We start from the raw sequence: 13513 nt of genomic DNA, 5'->3' as shown, positions 1-13513 counted from the left end.
ATTCGAGCTTGTGCCGCTGGTTCACTTTACCTGGTGTGACTGAACGTACTACTACCGGTTTCTCACTGCCTGCCACAAAACCAAAGCCAAGCACTGGGTCTCGTCTCATCTCCACCTTCCGGGGCGCTGGTGGCACAAATTTGTCTCCGTCCAGACGAATCTCCTCCAGGGAGCTGCTCTGGGAGATGTGGCTGTGGGATTGACAAAAAAGTTGCTCTCGGTTTCTGCCATCATGTCTGGTTGCTTTTGTTACAGTCATTTTGTATCTGGAGCTGTGAAGCTTGTATTTAATTTCATTTGAATGAGAACTCTTAATCATTAAACCTAAATATGACAACAACAACAAAGAATCAACAAACTGAAGCTAAAGCAGTTAGCTAGTTAAAAAATTTGAATTTCTGCTTTGAAACATTTGACATTATAATTGGTACGGCTTCGCATTACTCCAATTTTAAAGTTAATGTGTGATGGGTATTTTTGATCATTTACAGAATATGAATAAGTAATTGATATTCAAGAAAATAACAAGCAGATTCATGCAAAAATGTACACGATGTATTATATTTTTACGAAATAAATCCTCAAGATACAGGATGCCATCATTAAAAAATAAGACACTCGAGCAATGCTGCAAAAATAGATCATGTGGGAGACAGCATCCAAGCTCCAATGTTTGTGTTCTCACGTCGTAAATATCCACTGTGTGCTTCACTGAGAAGCAGTTACAGTTTTCTGTAATACTCCAAACCATAATGTGTTACAAATAACACATGCTGCACTAGTAAAGATGCAGAACAGGTAAAAATGATTCCTGCCCTCAATAGCTTCAAACGCCGCAGCCATATTTGACCCCGGTCACTGAAATGTCTGTGGTCTTAAGCTCTTGCACAAACTGAATGCTTCATCATTCCCTGCAGCGATCAGAGATTTTACTGTGTTTCTCCACCCTCTCTCCCCCCTGGCTGCAAATGCAGCAGCAGCTCTGTGTGGTGCCAACGCTGTTGGTTAATTAAAGCTGTGGGCAGACTGTGTAATTCACAGTTATTCTTGACACATGTACTATTCACCACTAAACACTAACAATTAATCTTTCATGGCACAAAGACACAGTGAGATCTGTCAATTGCAATCCAGTGCGATTAAAAAAATAGCAACAACAAGGGCAACAATGCTCGACGCTTAATAATTGTCAACTGATATTTGGGAAGGGGGATTCTCCAATTCTCTCTGAGACTTGGATAAATCGGCAAAAAACAAACAAAAGCTGTCATGAGGACAGACCATAAGATGCTGCTGCTGCTGCTGCTGCTGCTGCTGCCGCCGCTGCCACCACCATAAATGTTAGTGTTAATATCCAAATCGCTGTGATGAGCTCACCTTTAGTTTAAATAATAAATGACAATGATATATAATACATTAGTCTGTGAACACAGAATTTAGAGAAATTAGGTCTTTATTACTTGGTGTGTGGGTTGGGAGCTTTATAGACTGTAGCTATGTGAGGAACAGGCCTTGTTTTCTTTTTATCTTAGCTGCCTTAATATAACTTTATAATATATGTCATTTTCTCTTATAGGTCATAAGGGTAAAAAACTAATCTTTACATGCAATCCAGGTCGGAATGTAATACTTTAAATCAGGGGTCTCAAACTCAAATGAACTGTGGGCCACTGACGGTCTTGTCTGGTCAGTCGGGGGTCAGTCAAGTAAAAAAAAAAAGCAACAGTTGCGGTGGACGTTATGAGCTCATATCATCAATATGCCGTATTAATTCCTTTTTTTTTAACATGTACTCTATTGCCTCGTGTGAGCTCTTCTGTCTTTCTGTCTACAGCACTTTGGTCCACTGTGTTTGTTTTAAAGTGCTTTACAAATAAAGCTGGATTGGACTGGATCATTTAAAAATATAAGTGGTTGTTTTAATATGCAACAATAAAAAATACATATTTATGATGCAAAATTAATCTATTCATTTAAAAATAAAAACATATAGAAATTACTTGTTATTCGTTGATAATGTTTGGAGGGCCACATGAAATCGATTGGAGGGCCTCATGTGGCTCCTGGGCCGCCACTTCCTGTGATAAAGTGCTTTTGCCCATTTTTCCAGAATAATCTTCTGTATCCGGCAGTTATTTAGTGCATGTTAAAATAGTGTGTTAACAATTTAAAGAATTAAGAAAAACAAAAGGTTTTATTTAAAAAACTATGTACAGGTGTTTTTCCAATGCTCTCCTCTCTGGTGACAAAGAAGATGATTTGCCGGGTTTCCGCAACAGTGCGAGTGAAATTACCGCAATAACCACATGTGGGCTTTGGCATGCAGCCTCTCAGCTTTCAGAAAGCGTTGGCATTTTTCTGATAGCACAAACTGTCGCACAATTACGGTAATGCAGAGTGCGCTTGTGCAGACGTGACCCTCCCGGCAAACGTGCAGTGGCAAAACTACAATGAAAGAGAATGTCGTCTTCTAAAACTAAATCTCACACTGACATTTGCTGCGATAGCTTCTGTTTTTGAATTTCTCATCATGGGGATCAATAAAGGTTCATTTTCAAACCTCCCCTTCAATACAGAGTGATAAATATGAAGTTTGGCTGTTATCTGTCAACCAAATACTGCTGGGGTGGCCAATGTGTTTACCTTTTAATGGTAATTGAAGAAATATCAAAAATGGTGCACGCTACTGTCTACTGTGTTAATATTATGCAGTGGCACTAATGCGTGCATTTGTAATTCATTATTTGCTCTCCTGCTTTCAGTTAAAACTTCCCTCGCTCCAAGTCTTCCGTTGTTGAGTTTACTAACATGTCTTGCCTCAGATGTGATGGAGTGCAATGTTTGGGGTTGTGTTTGTAAGCTATAGTTGACTTAATACTGTAGCTTCATTCTGTTGTGTTACAGTGATCTGTTAAACAATTATTGCTCATTAAACAATTCAATCGCATTTTTTAAGATGCCCTTTTTTAATGCAACCTTGATATCAATCATAGTTTTTGATTTGCAAATTTTGTCTGTAAGATGATCTTTAAGATGATTACCAGGCATCGACAGGCCAAACTCATTATTGTTGTAGGTAGATTGCCTTAAATTTGTTTCACTCACAAAATCTTCACTGTCACCCACAGAAGACATTTCCCTAATTACCTACTTTATAATCTCAGCGACAGTTTAATCATGGACAGCACAGATTCTCCGTAGTACGAACAGGCAGGCGGAAGACACTGGCAATGATTTGTGCAAAGTAAAAAGACTAACAAGGGCTGTATTATTTATAAATAATGACCAGAATTATTCTCCCTGCACCAGAATTACCCGAGGTTATCCGAGAAGAAGCTCTCAGTCTGTCATCGTGCAGTGAAATTAATTAAATGTCTCTCCTTTCCTGTCAAATTAGTTTAGGTTTAGTTAACTGTGGCAGTGTGTTTATCAGTTTGACTGAAAGAACAATCATTCAACATGCACATTTTGTGGTTAGTCCCCATGTTCATGCTTCTTCCCACAGTCCAACTGGAGTCAGGATTAACTCATCATATCAACTGCTCTATATTTAGTTTATAATTGTGTTTCAGTTTTTTTTTTTTCTTTTAAAAAATTTAACAAATTGAGCACAAATCAAAACCATATGGACCTGTGCATCCTGGAAGACTGCCGCCTCCTTCACTGCATGGCCACCTGCTAAACATGGCTAGATTCCCATTATGCAGGCAGTCATGCATCTAATGGTTCCTAATAATACCCATTAGTTGTAGCTCTGCAGTCTAGCAGTCATGAGCCATGCGGTGCTACACAGCAATATGAACAAAGTGAGCAGCAAGAGATACCGGTCTTAGAAGTCTAGTGTAAAGAATATATACATTTCACCATTGGTTTCCAAAAGTAATTTAGTTGAAATGTCCTCTAACTGCTTTGATGCAACTTGGTGCTGAGTGGATTTGAAATGTTTTTTTGTTTTTTTCCCCACTGGATATTGATCACTGTGTGTCAAATATTTAGAACCTTCCAGAGTGTTGTTTATGCCTTGAAGGCCACAACATTGACCACATTATAGTTTGTGTACTTCAGCTTCTCCTATAAAAAGAATGAAATCAATATATGTGGTTTATCACGTGTTATGTTGTGTTTCTTTTTTTTCTTACAGTAAATTAATTGTCTCCCTCCCCATATTCAGCAGTATCAAAAAACATAAAAAAAATTAAATCTAGAACAATTAGTAGCATCAACAGAAACCTAAGGAGTCCCTTTGGTTTCCCTAGTGCTCTATTTTCCTCAATCATCTTTAAAGGCTGTTGTCACGGGGTTCAGGAGGTGTATGAGAGCTCTAACAGCAGTAACACACAAGAATAATAGATGTCAGTCAGTAACCTAGCGATACACTTTGTCACACAATACCAAAGTGACTTTTGCTTTCATTCTTTGGATTTGGCTGGTATGTGTGGAAACGTAAAATAGAAGAGCAGGAGGGAGAACAGGGCAGTAGAAAATACTTCATTTTGGGTCAACACTAGTGCTGAGGAGGTCATTGTTAAGATAGCTGTGTCACACCTACATTTGTGGCATCTGACTATTATACATTTTCTAAATTTTCTAAAAAAAATAGGTGCCATCATAGTATACGTAAAAGCAGTTTGCTTTGTTTGTTTGCTCAGGCTTCTGTACAACGCAGAAATGCGTCGTAATTCGTGTCTGTGGACGATCAGTTCCCTTTATGAAGGCTAATTCTAGGGTCGTGAAATTACAATAATTAATACTTAAAGATAAGAACATTATTGAAACTAAATGAAGCGCTCATAAAGTACAGTGATTCACCAAGGCTTCCATCTGGATCACCACAAAAATTGAATCGTTTCTTCCTCGGGTCATAACCCTACATCCCCCCAAAATGTACTAACTAACTTTTTGAGGTATCCAAAACAGACAGACAGACAAACAAACACAGGCAAAAGCATAACCTCCTTGGTGGAGGTAATAATCCATCAATTGTCTGTACCACTTATCCTTTGAGGGTCACAGGGGGACGCTGGAGCCAATCAGGTAACCCTTGTATTCAGTCTCTGCCATTAGATCCCCTAAAACCTCCAGTCTGGTCTGTCTGAATTTTGTGTCCCACACTAAATATTAAATCCCTTATTTTTATGCACGTGTTCCTGTCATGCAGCCTAGACATGTGATTCACTGAGAAATATACCAGTCTAGCAAGTATCAACACCCAGGAGTCTTGACAACCTTACATGGCCACTGAGAGTCACACAGACAGACAGACATTTGATTATTCATGAGCCTCTCTCAAAATTGGACGCAAAATGTGAAGCCACAACACCCTCCGTGAACTGCCTCCATCGCACCACGCTCTGCATCCAGCACTTTCGCTGCTCCATACTGCTTATATAACTACTCTGACATCATGCTTCTCATGCTGTAACCCACGTGTGAAAAGTGCTCACCCTCAAGTCTGTTCATTTTTAATTTATTTTCAATGTGCATGTAGAGCCTACAAAGACATGTGTGAGTTCTCTTTGTAACAATAATAATAATAATAATAATAACAATAATAACATATGAGAGGAGCAAAAAAAAGGCTCATGAATGCAACAATATGTGAGAGCATGGATGCGTATTGTACATCTCAGATGTGAAAAAGCAGAGGAAAGCTAAGCTCAACGAACAGGACAAATGAAACCAGCAAATCACTTGTTACATCAGGACAAACATACAAACAATTGTTGGTTTTTTTTACCTGCCTCTGCAGATTTCCAGAAGTGCCTATTATGTAGGATCAGTTATACTGACAACACTGATCCAGCCTCCTGTAAAGAACATGAAGCCTCTTGCATCCTAACAAATCCCTGCACAGGTCAATTTTTTTTTTTCTTCAACACCAATGTGTACACACTCACACTCTCCTCTTCTCCCTCTTCTGCATTTGGTAGACTGCATGAGGAGTACTGTGGGTGTGTGAGAGCATGAGCGAGAGTGAGAGTAGGCAGTGGCAGAGTGTGCGCAGGCAGCAGTGGAGGGAACAGAGAATCAGTATTCTGAATGCACAGATGGAGACAGTGTGGAGGCAGTGACGTGGCAGGAATAATCACGGGTTGGCAAAGTGTCTGAAACATCTGGGACAGAGTAAGCTCCACTCGGTTCCTTTAAACACAGGGTACTTACTTGATGTAGCAGTCACGCCCCTCTCTATTAGTGCCCATGTCCCATCCATTGGGGGGTCCCTGCGTCGCACTCCAGGTCCCTGAAGGGGGTGGCCAGCCTGAGGATTTGGTCCTGTGGCTGCAGAGGAAGAAATGGGAGAGAAGTGAAGCGCAGACCCACTTTATATCAGATTCGGTGGTTGCATTCAAACCTTCTTGCGTAACACAATCAAGCTCCAAGGTGAAAAGGAAATTCCCCGTGACATTCATCATGGACGTATACATAGTAAAATATATGAGTTGTGAAGTTGTTCCACCCAGTGATAGCAGAGTGTCCGATTCCAACATGATGAACAGTGTCCAACAGCCATAGTTCACTCCGTAAATGCAAATCAAATTAATTACGTAAGCTCGACACACAGGCGGAGTTGTCATGCTTCACTCTTGTGCTTTGAGAGGCATGAAATTGGTTTTATTTCTAGATGTCAGCCCATTATTTCTACAAAGAAGCCCAGAGGAGTTCTCTGATAACGCTGATCTTTGATTTGCTCACAGCCAAGATCATTTGATAAAAGTTTATCAGAGAATACAGACAGCTATGATTGACCACCATTCATGGAACAATTTATTATACAGAGCACTCTAAATCTACATCATGCTCCAAGTTGCCCAAGTACAGGTACTGAGGAGATTATAATTGGTTGAAAAGTATTCGTCATTTGTTTGTCGTTTTTTGTCTGCACCCTTGTGCTTGTCTTTGCGTCTGCAGCACACTGGTGACACTATGAAAGCGGCGGCAGTAAGTTATGTCACTTCAAAGGCTTGTCTGCTGTGTAACAGGGCTCTTCACATTCATTATTCAAAGCCTCTCTTTCTTTGCCTCTTAATGTTCCCCCAGTTACTGTACTGCGGATAATAAATAGTGTGCGGTATGTGCACGTGTGGGTGTGTCCGTGAACATTTCTGTCACATGGCCATTTCATGAGATATGAATAAAATATCGCCGGCCCATCAGCATTAAAAGACGGGTTACGCAGTGCTATAAAGCTGTTAACCTAAGCCAAAACACAGCTTTGATGGTGCCTAAGCTAATAAAATCAACACATCTAAGCTGGCTGCTTTAAAGTATAATGAATAGTAGGGCAAGTAAGGCACCGGCGCCCCCCCCATGACCCTCATGTGGAGGATAAAGTGGGAGAAGATGAGAAAGAGAGTGAGTGAGTGGAAGTAGTAAGGCTGGTAATTGTGTTTTTCTTTTGTTCACTACATTGTGTGCCAAATTGGTCTCAAAACACTGGAAGCAATCAGATTTCTTCTGTAGTACAGTGGTGTGTTTGGGGGATATTAGTGTTTCCACATGGGTATAGATTTATCTGACTTACAATACATTAGCTGGGAGCAGGCCTCCATGATGTATAACGAGAACACATTTCCTGCAGCTCAAATGGACGCCACTGGACACTGTTTGACATTTTTGTCAAACACTCACCTCAGTGATGAATCATTGTAACCTCTATTTCAGATTCTTGGATTAAGGTTTTTTTTAAATCAAAACAATAACAAAACACCTAGTTTGATAACTTCAAGAAGCAGCATGGGAGCTTGGAGATTCTTGTGTTGTTGTCTTGTTTGGTTAGCACCTTAACTGTCGATATTACCGAATGGACCATTAAAGATTGTTGTTATCGGAATACGGCAGTAGCGGCGTCACCAGACAGTTTAATGTTTTTATACACGGTATGTGTGTATTCCTGCCATGGACTTACGAGCTTCGCTCTGCCTTTTGTTCATATTTGAAAAAGTAGCAGTAGTACAACTGGCAGTGTTGGGTAATTTATCCTAAATATGGGTACTCAGAAATTCAAACATGTTGGGGCAAATCAAGATGAAACAATTTTTTTGAAACATTTGACATCTATAATACAGAGAATAGACAAATTAATTCATCCATATTGTATTACCCGCAAAACCAGCCGCAAGAAACAGACAGATACAAGACCAGTAAATCAACATCCTCAGTGTTGTATTCATCATTGTTTCACTGGTGGATTATATGATATATTCAGCATGAATGTCAGCATCTCGCTACATTAATATCACCTGAAACAAACAGAGGAACAATTATTTTGTGAATAAAGATGTAAAAAGAATGTTCAATAAATAATATACACATACTTATAATGATATTCTTTTTCTAAGAATCTAAGAATTTATCTAAATCTCGAGAAGAGGAAAAGTAAAAGGCACCAAAACAGTGCTGTCATTTTATTTTTTCCCGACCAGGTTATGCTCAGAGCCTAAATTACACTGGTGATGTGTCTCTTTTGTGATACTGAAGAGCTATTTAATTGAGTTTAGACAAAATGTCGCTGACATTGTTTTACGCGGACGCTAAGGGCAGCCATAGTGACACATCCTGCCTCTATCTGTGATCAAAGCCATAAGCGCCTCATATCTGCAGTGGCACACAACCAAACCAAGGAAGGCACATGTCACTGCTTCATTTTTTTCCTACCATTTCAGCTCGACTGGTGGATGTGAGGTGGCGTGAATTTACGGTAACACATTACACGTCGTTGTAAATGTAAGAATATTACAAGAAAAATGATTTGTGACTTCATTACCACAAAAAGTAATATATTGCATTAATTGGTTGGAGTGTAGTTTATGTTAAATAAATGGACAAGCTTTGTGGAACATGGGTAGCTGTGTGGCTGATTAGCCTCTGCTAAGCTAAGTCAACCTTCTCAACACCAAACCACTACAACGGCTTTGGCAGCAAAACACGCTGCAATGACAATGAGTAGTTGTGATCCTACTATTGACAACACACTGACTAACTAATGAAGTATGAAAGATATATCAGAGACAAAAGTGACCAAAATAGGTCCATTGCCTTGAATAGAAATACAGATTTCTATGGATTTATGGTGTTACAAATGTTTTGTACACTACCATACAAAATATATAACATTAGCCTCACTGTTTGTGGACATTTTAATACAGAAATGTTACATATTATAGTTTTCAGTCACTCACTCCCTCCCTCATTATCTACCGCTTTATCCTCCACATGACGGTCGCGGGGGCAAACTCAGTTTTCAGTCAAGGTAAATGAAAAGAAGGTCAAAGAACTGCCGCATGTGAGTGGTAGTTTTTTGTCAGACTACACCTTAAGTGCTGTAGTTCTTGACATTTCTTCAAAGGTCTACAACGTATTGAAGAATTTTGTACTTACGGTTTGTTATGCTGTGCCTTCAACATGTGTTTCTGAACTGGCCAATCGTTTCTCAGTATCCATTTTCTGTCTCTCAGCCACAATGTTGAATCGGCCCAGTCATAGATACTGTGATCTTTGATTTCTTTTGTCTTGCAGGCGGGAGGCGTATTGTGCCTCTGAGATGCAGGACTCTGGCTTAACAGAGAGGCTGAAAAGGTTTACCTGCTGGTGGACAGTGAAACTGATCTGCCCCACGTAGCATTAATATATGATGCCTGCGTGGTCACATCGGACTAAGTAATTGAGCGCCAAGTGGGCAAGCTATGCTGCACAATTCATGAACAGGCTACACAAGAGTTGGAGTCCAAGTGCGGACAGTTAGAACAAGAAGCTGGAAGTAAATGTTGCTTCCTAAATAATTCCCCCCTGTACAAGTTGCACTCAAAAATACAAAATCCATCTTGACATTTTTTGGATATGGCACATTTCTTTGTATTTTCCAGGTATATAATAGCATCCAAAAACTCATCTTAAAAAAGCAATAACAACAAAAGGAAAAGCAAACAGCGCTTATACTGTAGCTCATGAAAGTAACAATACTATCATTATGGTATAATATCAGCAAGCCTTTGCTACCACAACTAACATCGACATCCAGATCTAATTTTGTGCTATTATAGCATTAGTTAGGATGAACTGTGGCTCTAGCTTTTTATCCAAACTCATTAGTGGCTATAATTTGGAAGACACGTGTGAACGTTCCATTGTACTGTCACGGGGGAAGAGATCACCTAACATCCTTCATAAAACTTGCATGAACAATGTGATCCCTGCTTTATCACTGTACTTCACTTTTACTTTCATCTCTATGAAGGCAAGCACGGTTTGCAAAGAAATGTCTTGATGTGCAGTGGAGGCAGAGATCCTGTTAATTTGGGGAGTAATTCTGCATGTTAAATAAGCCGCATAGAGTACATTCCCTACAAGGACACTCACGCTTAGTTTAAATAATTTACACAATCTCAATGTGGCTACATGAAACCATGCTCTGGCGCGACATGCCTGCCATCACAGATGTCAACAACATCCATTTGTACTTCACAGCTGGACGTTAAAGACATTTATGTGCCGATTGTCAGAGCACCCACTTCTCCATTTCTTTATTCTTTGTAAGATTTCTCCACCATGTATTAGGTGTGAGACAGGTTACTGTACCCATGTGCACACACAAATAAGAATCTAAATTTCAGTGCAGCATCACATCATAGAGATTCTCTCTCATTTGGAAGCTCTCTATCTTATGCTTAACCAACGCACACATATACACACTCTTTACACAAGCACACCGCTACAACCACAGTGGTAGTGATAATGAAATTCAAAGAAAATGTATGGCTTACTTGAATCCACTGCAATGACACCAGTTAAATAGATATATACCTTGTGTGTCAGAAAGTGAAGTGTTTTGTCGTGAAAGGGCTGTGACACTATACTCTGTGCTCTTGAATTAAAGAGACATTTATGCAGAAATAGACTGCTAATGTGATTGTGTTTGGATATGAAATCTGTGGAGGGACAGCAGATGAGATGGCCATCTCGTGGGAGGAGGCTGGGGAGCGGGGCAGAGAAATGGCACAGACAGAGAGGAACCGCTCCGATTAAAGGCTCTGCTCCCCTTTTAGACCGTTGAGGACAAACATGTGCTGCCTTTTGTTTAAGAAAACTTCTGCCCTCCACTTGACTTCTCTAACCACCAACTTGGTCCTAATCCTGTGGCCGCAGCGTGACATCACATTACAGCATAGTGATTACTCCTTGAAGTACAAGGTGACAATGCTCAATATCTCATTTTGTGACTTAAACAGCAGTTTCCTTTTCTTTATTCGCTGTACAGAAAAATCTCAGTTATACAAGGAAACCACTTTCATACGAAGCAAACAGTGATGATGTAACATTAACACAAACCAAATCACGGAGCCTTGATGACTAGGAATTGTACTTTACCCCAGTATCAAAGCACTGTGCAGCAATGCTGAAATGTTCTATAGTCACTAAAGAATAAGACTCTATTTTACCCATCATTCTAACTGAACACTGGATAACTGTGTTTGTCTTTGGAAGCACTGATATTGTTGCCATGGGCAACCGCCCTATCCTGAGCAGCTTGCTGGTGCCTCTGTATAGAAAGGTTTTGGTTAGTTAATCTCCTCTGGGTGGGAATAAAGCAGCATTTGGGAAACAGCCACCCACCACCATCCTACTGCTCTTTCACAGTAAGTGAGTCTTAGACTCCTGCTGTATGTGGTTTACCTGTTACAACAGTGAAACAAAGAACCACCGAACAGGTGAGCTTGTGTTCGAACATTTACATATTTTGATCTGCAGCGCTTTAAATGTGCAACATGGGAAACATATCGAGTCACAGCTCAGACACGTGATGTGCATTCACATAACGCATTACACGGTCCACTGCTCTCATTTTGATGATCATATTATAAACAGCAAAAACAAACAAATGAGAGAAATTTGTGTTATGATTATTATTTCAGTCTTACATCCCCCAGGCGTCCAGTGCTCTGGGAAAACATATAGTGATACACTTACCCTGTGGGCAATGAACTGGACTTGGATTCTCCTGCACCTCATTGTGCTACTCACTGCTTTTATGCTAAAAGCTCTTAAGGACAGAACAAAATAGATGGATGCTGGAGACCTCAACCACCAGCCAGCTGGCTCCCATTTCTGACCCTGAGCAATGTCTGATCCACTCTTTCCTAAGAGCTGCTGAGTTGAATGGCAAAGTATGACAGATCTTTTGCTCTCTGTGTACTCTGATGAACATTTAGGTTAATCAATCTGTATCCAGACCACTGATTTCCTGTGCAAAGTTTGCCATCATATAATGGTATTAAAACATACCAGGTCGCAGAGCGGGAGGGAATAATAACAAGCAGCAGCAGAAAATCTTGGAATCCAACATAATTTCATTTAATGTTTGTGACCCAGAAACTTTCACAGACCTGGAGTACAGCTTTTATATGAAGGTGACAAAAACAAGCTGCATTAACAGGGCCACCAGCTCCAGGCTATCCAGAATCTAGACCTAGCTCTCAATTCATACAAACATAGACGGTCATAATATACACACATTTCAACCACCCTCCTGTACTGTAACTGAGTGATAATTGACCCTTTCTACATATACTTGTGTAATGTTCATGCTGTCATTGCCACAGCCAATGAGTCATTCACACCAGTAACAGGATTATTTCATTATTTCTTACAGGATGTAAGAAAATAATGAAAACACCACTAACAAATTTCTCCATTACAACCATGGTTCTCAAACTTTAGGTACATATACCACCAGTAGAACCAGAAATGCTGTTCTACTCTATATACCAGAGTGTGTGATCTGAGTGGAGCTGAGAAATTTTGTGTAGAAAATTAAACAAATAACAAAAACAATGCAATTAAATAATAATAATTAGAGTCAGCCTATTTTGCTATACTAGTGTCTGAAATAGATCCACTACATGGTCCCAGCTCGCCTCACCTCGGCACGGATTGACTCTACACAGTTTGATTGGTTTTCCATTACAATATAGTACCTCCTCAACATGGGTGGAGTCATTACAGCACAGCTGCTGTGACTTTGTTTTACACATCACAAAATGATGAGATTTTAGGATTTTAGATTTCCTTGGTAATTGTTGAAGTTTAACCCAGGATTGTTGTTTTTTTAACTGATCTACAGTTCAGCTTTGTGCGCTTTGATTCTTGTGTTACATCACGCTCATGCCTCTTCCTGTGACGGCACTCTGACCAATCTGTGGCCGGCATTCTGACGACGTCACACATCATATCAGCTCAGCTCGCTTGGAACGTGTCCAGAGCAAGTACTAAAAAAAGTATCAGGTACTATCACTAATGGAAACGCAAAATAACCGTACTGTGCAAGGCGAGTTGTGTCGCGTTAGTGGAAAAGGGGCTTATGTGAGGAAGAGGAGGAGGATGAAAGAGCGAATGATCTTATTGGGAATAAATCTGCCTCCTGTGAAAAGTCAGTTGCTGACTTTGCTCAGCCTATTTACACCACTGTATTTTAACGTTGGCGAAAATGGTGTAATTGAAGAAACATAAAGTATGGAAT

At 40.0% G+C, this 13513-nt stretch overlaps 1 protein-coding gene and 1 long non-coding RNA gene across 6 annotated transcripts in view; one reads left to right on the top strand and one right to left on the bottom strand.

Moving 5' to 3' along the window:
* LOC122786243 overlaps positions 1-13513 on the top strand; it is a 62009-nt gene that overhangs the window by 37415 nt on the left and 11081 nt on the right. The window lies entirely within an intron of this gene.
* Positions 1-13513, bottom strand: part of frmpd4 (FERM and PDZ domain containing 4) — a 34091-nt gene that overhangs the window by 13624 nt on the left and 6954 nt on the right. For 2 of the 5 annotated variants that reach the window (XM_044052205.1, XM_044052213.1), the window contains exons 2-3: positions 6163-6279; positions 31-191 (exon numbers count right to left, since the gene is read on the bottom strand). In XM_044052205.1, the coding sequence (XP_043908140.1) occupies positions 31-191; positions 6163-6279 (278 nt within the window). Of the gene's footprint in view, positions 1-30; positions 192-6162; positions 6280-9378; positions 9501-13513 lie in introns of those variants that run through there. The other 3 variants (XM_044052228.1, XM_044052237.1, XM_044052219.1) reach the window with 2 other exon arrangements.

Source organism: Solea senegalensis, linkage group LG2 (assembly GCF_019176455.1).
Source record: "Solea senegalensis isolate Sse05_10M linkage group LG2, IFAPA_SoseM_1, whole genome shotgun sequence".
NCBI classification, from domain to species: domain Eukaryota; kingdom Metazoa; phylum Chordata; class Actinopteri; order Pleuronectiformes; family Soleidae; genus Solea; species Solea senegalensis.
The sequence above is the reverse complement of the archived record's forward strand: the minus strand, read 5'-3'. Positions and strand labels throughout refer to the sequence as shown.